Below are 14855 nucleotides of genomic sequence, written 5' to 3'. Positions count from 1 at the left end.
AATTAATGTTAATATTGTGTCATATGGTCTGAACAATGAGTATGTCTTCCATAGATTCTGATGCTATTGTATGCACGGAATATACACCCGTGGTAACAGGTCAAGACTTTATTGGAGATTATGTTCTGTTCGATGCAACTTGTATCGTGTAAGTTTTGTTTCCTTCATTTTCAGCTTTTTAAAAACTTATCTTTGTTTTACAAACACTTTCTAGCGCTCAAATAAATAAATAAATAAATAAATAAATAAATAAATAAATAAATAAATAAATATATAAGACGAATTATTTCGATAGCAAATAATTGATTTTATTTTTGCGCACGAAGTTCACGTGATTTGTATACAGCCTTGATTTTGGCGGTAAATTATGCGGATTACCTCGGTTACGCTATATATCACCGACACATCCGTTTCCGTCAGCATTGTACTTGAGAACTTGTGCTGTAAACATCGCTTGATAAAATCAGTTTCAATCACCAATTTATATTGCGCATCATGCCTCCTAAACGCAGAGGAAGGAAAAGGAAAGCAAGACCTTCTGATGAGGGAGAGTGTGAATCTCGGCTTTTACAGCCTGATCCAGGTAACCGTTCTTCACCTTCACGTCGTTCTTTACGTTCTAATGTAATAGATTTTGAAGAAATAATAAGAGGTTCGGGTATATTGCCCGCTTCTGATGATTCGGCTAATTCAAGTAATGCTGTTAGCCAACAAAATATTAATGAGGGGTGTGGTGGTGTTTTTCAACAAACAACAAGTCAATTGTCAGAAACAGATCGTGCGCAGGTAGTTGCTAATCCCCCACGTGCGCCACGTCACGCTCTTGCACAATACAATTTAAACCCGCATTCCAGTTCTTTAATACCGAGCGTGTTACCTGAATGTGTTCAATTAGCAGACGACGATATCGCTGCGCACGTGCCGCCCGCTCTCAAACAGCAGATAGCACGTGGCGAGTATGTAAATTTAGCCCTGTTGTTAAAAGGCTCGATTGAGTTGTCCGATATCTATGATAAAGGTAGCACACTTCGTTTGTCAGCAGACGGAAAAATTGAAACGCAGGCGAGGCCGTGTAAAGATAAGATATACACCATTGAAAAATGGACCGATGCCTTCATCGTGTACGCTTCAATTTACACTGCTTCTAACCTCAATAAAATATACGAGATTTTTCATTACATGTGGGTTATAAGGGAATGCGCGGCCAGGCAAGGCGACTTTTAAATTTGTCTTTTGACGTCCTATCTGTGATATGCAGGCTTCATAACCTCTGATCCCCTTTCAAAATTCCATTTTATTTAGTTCCGCCCATTGTTTTCTCGTTTAGGGCACACGCTTTTTATTACTTGGGGACCATACGCCGCTTTTCATGGAATGGCACGGAAGTGTCACATTGAAGGTTCCATGATAACCGCCGTATGAACACATCTGCGGATGTTTCTAGATACAAAATTCTACCATTTCATGTTTAAATGTTGAATTCTGCTTAAGCCGGTGCTAGGGGGCGTGGACGGTAGTATGCACTTGACAGTACCGTCCATGAACAGGCTCAATCAAACCGAGCCTGCAACATTTTCAATTTTGCCGTGTTGGGCTTTCTTTGGGGATTCTGTTTTTATCTATTCTATTGGCATGGCGAGAATATGATGAGCAATTTCGTTTGAGGCAAGCATTGAAACCCTCATCGTGGGCACGTATTAATAATGACCTTTGGTGGAGATGTGTCCAAACTAGGCCGAATTCTCCTTTACCAGTTGACAATACACGAGCACCTCGTGCTCCATCATGTAATCAATTCAATGAGGGCAGGTGTAATTGGCCAATGTGTAAATTCCCTCACATATGCTCGAAGTGTAGCGCTTTTCACGCCGCCGTGAATTGTCCGAGTAATATGCAACGTCAAGAATTCTCTGGTAATTATACTAACAATTTTCGGGGAAGGAATTTCCGATTCTCAAAATTCAGAGGGCGAAATGTTTCCCGTGGTAATGCCAGGGGTTCATTCAAAAAATGAAAATATCAAAGATGCAGAAAATCTAGATTTAATTAATCTAGCGTTTACCCCGATAAACTTGAGTGCTCTTCGCCGTTTGGTAACGGGATATAAGCATAAGGATGCTAAAGTTTTATTGAACGGTTTTCTTTATGGTTTTAATATGCATTATTCGGGGCCGAGATTAGGCAGGGAATGTAAGAATTTACGCTCGGCTTTATCAAATCCTAATGTAGTACAAGCCAAAATTAATAAAGAAATAAACGCCCGTCGTATGGCCGGGCCTTTTGTAGATAAACCAATGCCAAATTTAATCGTTTCACCTATAGGCTTAGTTCCGAAGAAAATAAAAGGGGAGTTCAGACTTATACACCATCTTTCTTTCCCAGAAGGTGAATCAGTTAATGATTATATAGACAAAAAATTTTGTTCTGTGTCATATACGAATTTTGATGAAGCAGTGGCAATGATTCAAAATTTAGGAAGGCACTGCTACTTGTTTAAAATGGATCTTAAAAATGCTTTTCGATTGTTACCAATTAGGCCCGAAGATTTTGAAGTATTAGGATTGAAATTCAAAAGTTTATACTACATAGATAAAGCATTACCTTTCGGGGCATCTGTTAGTTGCAAGACGTTCGAAAAGTTTTCAACTTTTTTGGAGTATGTCGTTAAGCAGAGGTTAACGTCTGGTGGGTTAATTCATTATCTTGATGATTTTCTTGGCGCAGATAGGTCATTTACATTATGTCGCGCTGCTATGGACATATTCAAAACTTGTATGGATGATTTAAACGTTCCCCTAGCAGACGAAAAAACCGAAGGTCCGAATAAAATTATGGTTTTCTTGGGTATCGAACTTGATACGGATAAAATGCAGATACGAATTCCTATTGAAAAAATAACGGAAGTAATAACAAAAGTTAGGGAGATTTTAAACAAGAAAAAAGCGTCGTTACGAGAAATACAGTCCCTTATAGGTTCTTTAAACTTTTGCTGCCGTGCTATACCTGCCGGCAGACCTTTTTGCAGACGACTTATTAATGCTACATGTGGCGTATCGAAGTCATTTCATCGCCTTAGAGTAAATACAGGCATTAAGCGCGACTTACGTATGTGGCTATCATTTTTTGAAAATCATAACGGCATATCAGCTTTCCATGACCGATTTTGGGTTTCGAACGAGGAAGTTCAATTATATACAGATAGCGCAGGTGGCTTGGGTTGTGGCTTCGGAATTTTTTATTGTAATCACTGGTGTCAGGCTAAATGGCCCAAAGCTTGGCATGAAAGAAATATTACAAGCAATATAACGGTTCTCGAGCTGTTTCCTATCTGGATTGCCATAAATATCTGGGGTAAAGAATTAATGAATAAGAAAATTAAATTTTATTGTGACAATGAAGCGGTGGTGCACATATTAAATACGTTAACATCGAAATCTGAGTTAGTTATGTGCATTGTGCGAGCGCTTACGCTAAAATGTTTGAAATTTAATATCTTGTTGAAAGCAAAACATATTCCTGGTTCGCGTAATGAAATTTGCGATGCATTGTCTCGATTTCAGGCAACGAAGTTCAGAGAATTGGCTCCCGAGGCGGATCTGTGCCCAGTGGTAGTCCCACAATCACTTTGGAATATCTTCAACGAACAACAATAGGTCTTATGCAAAATAGTTTGGCATTCAACACATTTCAAACTTATAATACGGCCGTTAGTTCCTTTTCTAAATTTAGATCCATGTACAAGTTTGAGGAGCATTGGCCGGCAACTCAACAGCAATTAGTCTTGTTTATTGCATACTGTTTCAATAAAGGCCTCTCTCCGAAATCTATCAAAACTTATATTGCAGGCTTGGATTATTTTCATAGGGTAAACGAATGGCCACCAGTCACAAGTAACTTTTTGATAGCTAAATTGCTTGATGGTTGTTTTCGGGTTAGGAAAACAGTTGATAATAGAGCGCCTATCACCAAACACATTTTGTTAGGCATATTAAATGAACTTCACAGAGTATGTTATAATCAGTACGAGATTAAGTTATTTAAATCATTGTGGCTTTTGGCATATTTTGGTCTGTTCAGAATTAGTGAATTAGTGGCTTGTTATGCATACGGTCCAAATTACAATATTAATCGCGGTGATATATACATTTCACCGGACGGTCATTTCGTTTCAGTGTCATTAAATAGGCACAAAACAAATCAATGCAGTAAAGCAACAGTGTTGAAACTCGCACTTGAACAAGATAAAAACGCATGTCCGGTTACGGCCTTGATTAGCTACATTAATGTGAGGCCGGATATCGAGGGTTCTTTGTTTTGCCATGCTGATGGCAAACCGGTGCTAAGACATCAATTTTCATTTCTATTGGATAAATGTATTGTCCGTGCCGGTTTCAACCGGGGAAAGTATACTTCACATAGCTTCCGGATTGGCCGTGCAACGGACCTAGCAAGTATGGGTATGCCGTCCTGTTTAATTAAAAAAATGGGTCGTTGGTCATCAGATGCCTATAAAACTTATATACGCGTATAAATTTGTTTGAATTATTGATATCAGCATTTATAAGAACGAAATTTATGCTAGAATTGAAATACATGTACTTGTTACCTTGACTTAATTTATGCTTTAGATATTTGGATCCTGGGAGATTCCATCCCATACTGGGCCGGTGTAAGAGCCAATGAATTAGGAACCCCTAACCTTAAACTTGACGGTAAATCAATTGGATGGTGGGGCATACGGGGAATGTCTTGGGACGACTTCCGCCGTTCTGTGGAATGTAACGTCATTCTTAGCAAGCCACCTGATGTTATATTAATTCATCTCGGAGGTAATGATTTGTTGTCTAAATCTTTGAGAAAATTAAGATTTATTATTGGTGCCGAAATTAAGTACTTAAGTGAAGCTTTTCCGGATTCCGTAATTATTTGGATAGACATTCTTCAACGTCTTTCATGGAATTCCGACGTATCAATACATAAAATTGAAGAAAGCAGAAAACGAATAAATCGCTGGGGTAGGCAGCAAGTTCGTCGTCACCCCAAATCTGAAGTAATTTCGGTAGATATTGATTATAAAACACCTGGTTTCTTCAGGGCGGACGGAGTTCATTTATCAAATATAGGGTTAGCTTTTTACATTGATGCCATTAAGGATGTCATATTGAAGTACATTTAAAACTTAATACAATGGTCATATAATTGAATAAGTTGCTGATACGTCGTTTGAATTTTCGGGGGAATAAATTTTCTTTTGCATAAAATTTATCGTGGCGGCAAAAATTCAAAGGGACGGGTTGGACAAGCGCAGGTAAATACAAAAAAGAAGCGAGTTTAACTAAATTCGTCATTTGTTAAATATTTTTGTTCCTTTGGGCATACAGATAAGGGGTAATCGCTAAACCAAGGTTTTTTCTCCTGGGTAGTGGATTATCTCTTGTTTATAATTTTGAAATTTTCATACTAGAAATTGCCTGTGATAAATCAAGTTTTGATTTTTCGCGTGTGTACACAACCGCCAGCATGTCATTTATTATACCGCAAAGTACGCTAAAGCCGTTTTGTCCATGTACGCCATTATGTCCGTTCAGCCATTCAGTCAGTTTGTTTTGATTGCGTACAAAAGTGTGTAGCTTTAACAGCGTATGGCTCGGTTAAGTGGTCGTGTTGCATGAAGTAATGGGCAATAGTGTATAGTGCCGAGTAAATCAGTGTGTTGGTAAACTTGTGTGGTTTAAAGTTTTTGCTGGCGGTTAGTATGTCACTCGGTTGACAGTGAGTGTGAACAGGGTTTTGCCCATGGAAGTGGCTGGTAATTCCTAGTTTCACGAGTGTACTAGGCAATCTTTGGGTATTAATATCTCTTAGATTATAAATTACCTGCGCTTGTCCGCTCGTCCCTCATCAGGCTCTAAAGTAAGACAAAGGCTTTCTCCTTGCTTGCTTGCTTTTAATTCGCGGCCATTTTCTGCCATTACAATTTCATTTATTAAATGATTAATACTGTATATTAGTGATGTTATAAATGAACCTCATAAGTAATGCTGGGTGTTTATTGTTTCAATAAAATGTGAAATTTGATGATTGTTTGTGTTCAGCTTCGAAGTCATAAAATAAGACGAATTATTTCGATAGCAAATAATTGATTTTATTTTTGCGCACGAAGTTCACGTGATTTGTATACAGCCTTGATTTTGGCGGTAAATTATGCGGATTACCTCGGTTACGCTATATATCACCGACACATCCGTTTCCGTCAGCATTGTACTTGAGAACTTGTGCTGTAAACATCGCTTGATAAAATCCCACCCACCACACCCATGAGTTTCGCAAAATTATCAAGTTTATATAGGAAACAATATATTGAACAATTTATTTGGTATGTTCATAGGTATTTGAATTTCTTCAGTTTTTCTGCTGTCAGTCTTATATACTTTCAGAATAGTTTGCGAGTTCTGGGCAGTACTGTCTTCCACACCAGGAACGTACATCTATACACATAGCCGAGTTCACTAACGTATATATCGTCATACAACTTGTTCTTGGACGATGCAGCTTGTTCTTGGACGATGCAGCTAGTTCTCGGACGACGCAACTTGTTCTTGGACGACGCAATTTTTTCTTGGATGTATCATGCGGAATTACATCGATACTATGACACATGGAAATGATTTGATTGATTAACTATCTATAGGTGTACAGTGTTCTTTGTTATCTAGTTAACGGTGTGGATAAATATGTGAACGATCTTTTATATATTTTGTTTATACCAATTATGGACAGTACATTATACGATGTTATCAATGTTATAACTCTTATGCAGATACAGTGTATTTAAATTTGATTCAATCGTTTAGTTCTAATATTATACTACTGATTATTATATTATATGTTTAGATATAACAGTGTTATTATCAAACAAAGCAATTTGTCGCGAAAATATTAAATGCCATGGGGGATGAGTGACAAGACTTGTTTAAAATTTAATATTAATTCTTAAATCATTGATGGCTATATGCTACATCAAGGTGTATCTCCTGAGTAGTAAATATGCCATGTACATATTGAATAGACATGTCATTTTGGACCAATACATGTAAGTAAATAAGGGGTAATCGCTAAACCAAGGTTTTTTCTCCTGGGTAGTGGATTATCTCTTGTTTATAATTTTGAAATTTTCATACTAGAAATTGCCTGTGATAAATCAAGTTTTGATTTTTCGCGTGTGTACACAACCGCCAGCATGTCATTTATTATACCGCAAAGTACGCTAAAGCCGTTTTGTCCATGTACGCCATTATGTCCGTTCAGCCATTCAGTCAGTTTGTTTTGATTGCGTACAAAAGTGTGTAACTTTAACAGCGTATGGCTCGGTTAAGTGGTCGTGTTGCATGAAGTAATGGGCAATAGTGTATAGTGCCGAGTAAATCAGTGTGTTGGTAAACTTGTGTGGTTTAAAGTTTTTGCTGGCGGTTAGTATGTCACTCGGTTGACAGTGAGTGTGAACAGGGTTTTGCCCATGGAAGTGGCTGGTAATTCCTAGTTTCACGAGTGTACTAGGCAATCTTTGGGTATTAATATCTCTTAGATTATAAATTACCTGCGCTTGTCCGCTCGTCCCTCATCAGGCTCTGAAGTAAGACAAAGGCTTTCTCCTTGCTTGCTTGCTTTTAATTCGCGGCCATTTTCTGCCATTACAATTTCATTTATTAAATGATTAATACTGTATATTAGTGATGTTATAAATGAACCTCATAAGTAATGCTGGGTGTTTATTGTTTCAATAAAATGTGAAATTTGATGATTGTTTGTGTTCAGCTTCGAAGTCAAATAAATAAATAAATAAATAAATAAACAACATTTTTATTCCTCGGTCATATAACATGGAATTACACGTTTATCAGTCATTATTATAATACCAATATGATCAGTATATTTAAGCTATTTCCTGCTTGCACCAACCTCATGCAAGCTTGTTGACAACATTTCCTGTTTTATCGTTTTGATTTCAACTTCATAAATTCACGAGTTCTCTTTGTAACGCCCTAAGGTAAGGTAGCCAAATTCATATTTCCTGTTACGGAGCCATGTGACCTAAATTGTGTTGGTGAGCCGTTAAAACCAAATGAAAAACAAAATCATTCTAAAGAAAGTTCATTGAACACAAAACGATATGAGACATTATATGATACCATATGTATTCGTTACACATGTTTTTTTTGTATAAACGTTATACTATCTTAACATCCAAGAAAAGCCATTTGCGAAGATATTTACGCTGCACTGCATTTTTTTATAACAACATTGCTATGAAGGTTTCTCCTCGTAGATACTGACAAAATATGTGTGGCAAAATTTGACGTCCTCCATGATTGTTATAAATTTTGTTATATGCATTCATATCGCACCCATCTTTTCTGACTGCATTTAGTAAGATGCATTGATATTTCACATCGGTGTGCGTGTTTCCGTGCTATAAAACCATGCTGATTAAAGCAGTATCCATTACATTATTACATATGTATTATATTTCAACATTTCTGTGATTAATTATGATCGCGAGCGTGCAATTTTCGTACCAAAGATGGAAGTTCTTGGCAGATTCAGATTAATACACGTCAAGCAATATTATGGACGTATTTCAGAATTGAAGCGATCAATATGATGTAGTCAAAACAAATTCTTAATTATTAAGTTTTGTACAATTCATAAGTTTACCTCTAACCGCAAGACTTTTTGGCAGTGTTTTAAATTTTCTTAACTGAAAAGTATTTTACTTCTTTTATAATCGAGTCTTTCTTTGTTGAAAAATGTAAATGTTCTATATGCACAATTTATCGAATAAATATAATTTAAACTAAGACTTGACGTATTCTAACGTTTTTGTAACTATAACATGTACAAAATGACCAAATGATATTTATTACATATAGTAACAGTAAGAGGAAATGATTTTTCAAAACAGATTAAGAATACACTAGCTTGTGTAACATTGAACAATATACCATTGCTTAAACATTTTAAAACAAACATTTTATACAATTACCTATAGACAGTACAAGTCAAGAAGTGACATAATTATGTGTTGTATAAATTTCATGGTAACAACATTTTATAATTAATTCTAATGATAGTAATTTTTACTGAAAAATAAAGTTTGTAAAATAAACATTTTAATATGAGATTACAATGAATTTTCTCAATATGTAATAAAAAATGCATTTGATGGTAAATTAATCCGAGGACTGTCCCAGGGGTTATAAAAAATGTGTTGTAAATATCTTATTTTCAGCGTTTAGATGTCAAGAATAATAATAAAAGAAATCAGCTGTTTAATCAGATCTTTGCTCGAGGTTATTTTCTATTGAGCTTTAATAAACCTCCCTCATCAGCCCTTCATTGTTTTGAAAATTATTTGCTCTTATACTTTTCGTAATGTTGTGTTACTCGGTTGCCATTATTTTCAGTCCCTTGATTTTGAACATTTTGAACATCAACGTTAGTTGATGTATTTTGCATCAAAAATAGGTTTAACATAAAACAGTATATCGAAAAATGAAGATTTTAATCAAATTATTAATTTGCTTAATCACTTTCAAATATACAAAGGTACACTTTAATTATGTTGCCGTCTAGAAGTTCATTGTCTGTGTCTATTTAAGAGTATGTTTGAAAACGAATCATATCCATAAAACACGCGTGAAATCAATTTCGTTTTTGTTTCCGAATCATTTCAAAAGGCACATATTTCATTTCTAATTAATTTTCATTGATGAAAATTGAGAAGACTTGTAGTATCAGAGGAACAACATATCCTACATCTCGTTATTAAAATGCTCAAGGGAATATTGGTTTTACGTTATATAATGCTGTATTATTTAATATAGATCTTTGATCTTATCTGGTTTTGAGCTTTTGTTCTCAAACGATGACATTGTGTTTTACCTTTGGAAGTAATAAACGATTAGCTTCAGATACTGTTTGCCGAATATAAATGTAATACTTGACGAATAAATTTATTTTATAAAGTATTATAATTATTTGACTGTTTATAACAAACGAAAGTTAATGAACGTAATTAACAAAGGTTATTTGTAGTCTTGTTCTGAGAAGCATGAATCAAATGATATAAAACAGCACAAATGTAAAAGTTATAAAAACAAAATAAGAGAAAATGGATTTCATTGAAAGAGAGGAATGTATGCCGTTGACATTGAACTGTGACATGTAAGTAACAATTTTTATATTATTTCGATGGTATTGACTTATTTATCATTTACTTAATTTTTGATCTCATTCATCGGATTGTCTTTAAATTTTTTGTTTGGGTCATTTCAGGGACTTCCTAATATTCATAAGATAAATTCCCACTGTTTCTTTTTGCCATAATAATTGAAAGTTCAGCTAATTCTGCTACAGTAATGAACGAGGTTCTAATTTCATTACCATGGGAACTTTTCGCTTGCTTTGTAATAAGTTATTGTTCTTAGATCAGACGTGATACGCCAAAATTGTTAATGAGTAAATTCAATGAAAGAAATAAGCTCAAAATTTTGAAGTGAAACTAAGACGCGTGTATCGGACATTATCGACCAAAACCATGCTTTCTGTATAATTACATACCGAGCATATCATTATTAAATAGTTAGTCCACCATTATTTTAGATATAGATTAGAGAATACATGAATACATATTGATAAGCTTGATATGGTATGTATGTGGAAAATCTTTATCTACTATGCTGTTTTTTTTATATCACTTAACTTTGTAAGTGATGTAAGAAGATGGGAAAAGATAAAAAAGTAAATCTGTGAGTGGAAGCTTTGAATGCACTTACATATTTTAATCCATAGTAAAGGTAAAGTGAAGAAACAGGATAAACTTTTAGTATCTGAAAAAAAAGGGTAATTATGATTTTAAATTTAAAATTTTTGATTTTTGAACCCTTAAAAAAACATTTCCATAAAGGTACATACATGCCATAAGGAATATTTTTCACCGTTCTAAAGAAGGTGAAAACATTTGTCTTTTTATGTTTAAATAACGGGTTTAAATTAATTAGAAGCTTCTCACAGGAGCTAAGCATCGCAGTATGCAAACTATTTTGACAAATGGTTAAACAGTGTACATAAAGTGGTATTTTACTTCCATAAAAGATACTATAACTACTAATTGCTAAACAGCAAAGATGGTTCAGTCATATGACCAATCAGTACTTTTTCGGATATTGTAAAAGAAATAAGAACATTTCTTTAAATTTTTAAAGATGAAAATTTAACCAAGAAACCGTCTGTAGAAACACTTACTAAAACAGAATTATCTATAAATGAAACAATATAAATGAACTTAATGCAAAATGTATAGTACCTAAAACTTTTCAGAGAAAAAAATGATGTCCTCTTCTATAAACGAATTGCAGTAGTTGAAAAGTTGCTATTTGAAAAGGAGGCTACAAATGTTATCTGGCATATACAAATGGCAAAGGTTGTAATCACATTCAAAATGATTTGATCATATGACGTAGAACGTAGTTTACAAGTGTTTGTGTTTAGGAAAGGCATTTGAGCATAATTAATTTGATATTAAAAAAACTAAAACTTATGGACATTAAGATTGGTTAACGAAAATTTTAAAGGCGCATTATGCTTCAGAAAAAAAAAATTATATTGTTGAGAAGTGGCAAGGTGTTTTATAATGTTAACCATAGATATAAGTATATAAGAGGCTTATCGTTGGACGTAAAGAGCGCCTCACATGAAATGATTTGTCATTAAGGTAGTAAAATGTAAACAAAGTAGCATTCAGACGTACAAAATACCCAACACTTAAATTGTACTATTTCCAAACAGAAACCAATCAATTGATGTGTCAGCTATATGATCAATGGGTAATCTTTCTAATATTTGTAACAGGAAAACGGATCTAAATAGTTTTTGATAAATGAAATACCTGCACTTTGGACATAATTTGCAATAAGTCGTTGTTTTTTCCACATTAGGCAAAATACTTCCTTCCTTTTGTATGATAACAATGTAAAATATACTGCAAATAAAAAACGCATTGCTAATCACAAAAAATATACTAAAAAGGTACACATATAAAAGTTATATTTCAATTACAAATACATGTAACAGGAATATTTATGTATGCCGTTAAATTTTCTAATACTACCTTTAAGTCATAAAAACCTGATTGTATATTGTATCTTAGACACTCTTTAGCTAGTTTAAAGTCAATATCTGCAAAATGTTACCCTGAAGAATTGTAGACAGCACCTCAGCGATGATTTCCCTAATCCGCTGTAGTTATACGAGGTATTTTATAATTTCGTTGATTTGGTTAGACAAATATGTCGCTTTTTGCGTGTTGTGCACTTCAGTCTAATACCTTCATATGTTATGTATGACAGACGGTTTAAGCATCTGTGAAAGTATTCTGTACGCAAGGATTTGACTGAGATCTTTCTAAAGTTTCGTTTTACCATACCTTCCGTGCTACATTGTTATAGGTTTTTATACTTTCTTAAATATAATTTTTCAATTTCGTTGTTTTAATATTATTAGAACAACTTCTAATTTTAGAATGACACTGGAAGCAAAAAGTGGTTTAAAGAAAGTTATATTTTTTCATATAATTATTAATGATTACAATATATATATATATATGAAAGTAAGTAAGTGTCTTCGTTTTTTGGAAAGAAACCGTTTTTTGTGAATGTAAACTACCAATCATATATTCTACTAATACCCGATTGTATAAAAACAAATTTGAACTGAAAATATCTCAAAATGACATTGAAGCTATGTTTCTAAAGTGTGTTTTCTTTTAGAACAGACAAACGTCAATTCTGACCTATTATGATAGAAATAGTGATCGTATATACAGAAATTATTGCACTTATAAAATATTTTTATTGTAAACTGAGCAAAATATTGATGTAATAACAAGAAATACTAGTAGCATGTGCCAATCAACGCATTGTTATACGGATATCAAAAGAAATAATTGAAAACAGAACAATTTAAAAAGGTCGTAAACTGGGTTAACTTGAAGTCCATTTTATATTTACACTACATTTCTAAAATGAAACATTAATTGAAAACAAACAGATAGATAATAATTAGATGGTTATCACATGTGTTTTGAATTTGCACAATTAGTATCACGTTTTAATAAGATATTACTTTTTATATTCACAGAAATAAAACATTGATATAGTAGGGTAATCTTAAAAGGTACCATTGAAATGAGCAAACTAAAGTAGTTTGTACACTTATGATTATGCCTTTCTGTATTGCCTCTAAAATATATTAACAAACCTTTCGCTCCTGACGTATTTGTATCATTCAATCACGATAATACTTCTTCTCTGTTGTAATTGTTAACAGTGTTAACTCTACCATATGTAATATCTGACAATTCAAGCAAAACCTCTAGTCAATTGAATTCTAAGAAAGCAAAACATTCACTTGTTACGAATATATCAGTCAACGAGGTCATTATTTGAAATATATTTTTTTTCGGAAGAAAATAAAAGAGAAAGTAATCCTTATGTCATATATGTTGAACAACCTGCAATATCGTTTTTTGTGGTGAAAATTGAAAATCAAATATGTAAACCCCACTGGTAGCCCTCAATTTCAGACATTTCTCTAATAAATACAAGAAAATGAGTCCAAAACGTTAAATGGTGATGACATTATCTTATACAAAAGAAGTAAAACAGTAAATAGACACGTTTCGAATGTCAATCCTTTTTTCTACCAAATCAGTTTAATAATATCGTGCTAATTTCAATCTCTAATTGTCAACTATTAGCTTTTAATTTGAAGAATTTCGCACGCACATAAACTAAAAACAACAACAAAATAAGAGAACAATAATTAACAAATTTTTGTGTTTCTTATATACGAATGTGATTGTGATCTAGATCACTGAGACATATAATCGAATCCATGAGGAGAATGCCAAAGGTTGTACTTAGAGTTGCTGGTGTGCTCTCAACCGTAGAAATTGCACCGTCACTGTTCACATTATTGTTTCACTCACTCATACCGACAGTACTCCATGCTGTCTGAATTATCGGATATCGATGATCAAGGTATCGAAATGCAGTGTTACGCCAAATATGCTCTCAATTAATATAGCTTTCAGAGGAGCTTTATTCGTCATAACACCTCACTATAATATAACTCCATATAAAATGGAACGTCAAGATATTCCATCTTGACGGATAACGCTTTCCATATGAGAATGAAGCATGCAATTAGTATTTTTGACATATATGTTTGTATTTATTTACCCAACGGTAAAGTCATTTAACATTGTATATCATCATCGTTGTCGTTATAAACCTAATTAACATCATCACCGATTATTATCATCATCATTATGTAAAAATCATCATCATTTTCAATATTTATCACCATCATTATAGGAACATTATCATCATCATAAGTACTTGATAATGATTATAACACTTTTGATAATCATAACTTTCAAGATGATTTTAATTATGACTTTGATTAATATAAGGATTATTCTTATGATGAAGATAATGAAGGAGTTTCTAGTTTTTAAAAACTAAAGACCTTAACATAATACTCAAATAAGCCAGTTAAAAACAATCACTGTCAGTGAAGAGCAAATGTTGGTCTTGAGATACAAAAATCTGGAAATTTTATTGATGCATTATCTGTAATATTATTGCGCTTCAAACAATTATATCCTGATAACTTCACAATAATGATGACTTGAAGATGGAGAGCTATATTAAAGCCATTATCTGTGCAATTCAAGAAATTCATAAAATGGATAATGTGAAATTCCAGCAGTAATCACTATTGTTATCATCGCC

The 14855-nt window shown here is 33.6% G+C and overlaps 1 protein-coding gene across 4 annotated transcripts; it reads left to right on the top strand.

Annotated features, from left to right (window-relative positions):
- Positions 1 to 266: 266 nt before the first annotated feature.
- Positions 267 to 7815, top strand: LOC132722259 (uncharacterized). 4 transcript variants are annotated; one of them, XM_060706730.1, is made up of 3 exons: positions 267 to 583; positions 3561 to 3653; positions 4629 to 7815. In XM_060706730.1, the coding sequence occupies exons 1-3, from the start codon at positions 496 to 498 to the stop codon at positions 5174 to 5176; spliced, it is 729 nt and encodes a 242-aa protein (XP_060562713.1). In that variant the 5' UTR covers positions 267 to 495; the 3' UTR covers positions 5177 to 7815. The 4 variants fall into 4 exon arrangements, with proteins under 4 accessions (XP_060562713.1, XP_060562714.1, XP_060562712.1 ...); XM_060706731.1 differs by lacking the exon at positions 3561 to 3653; XM_060706729.1 differs by having other exon boundaries at positions 3561 to 7815.
- The last annotated feature ends 7040 nt before the right edge of the window (positions 7816 to 14855 follow it).

Source organism: Ruditapes philippinarum, unplaced genomic scaffold (assembly GCF_026571515.1).
Source record: "Ruditapes philippinarum isolate M1 unplaced genomic scaffold, ASM2657151v2 ctg620_1_1_1_1, whole genome shotgun sequence".
Classification (NCBI taxonomy): domain Eukaryota; kingdom Metazoa; phylum Mollusca; class Bivalvia; order Venerida; family Veneridae; genus Ruditapes; species Ruditapes philippinarum.
This window is presented reverse-complemented; position numbering and strand designations above follow the sequence as displayed.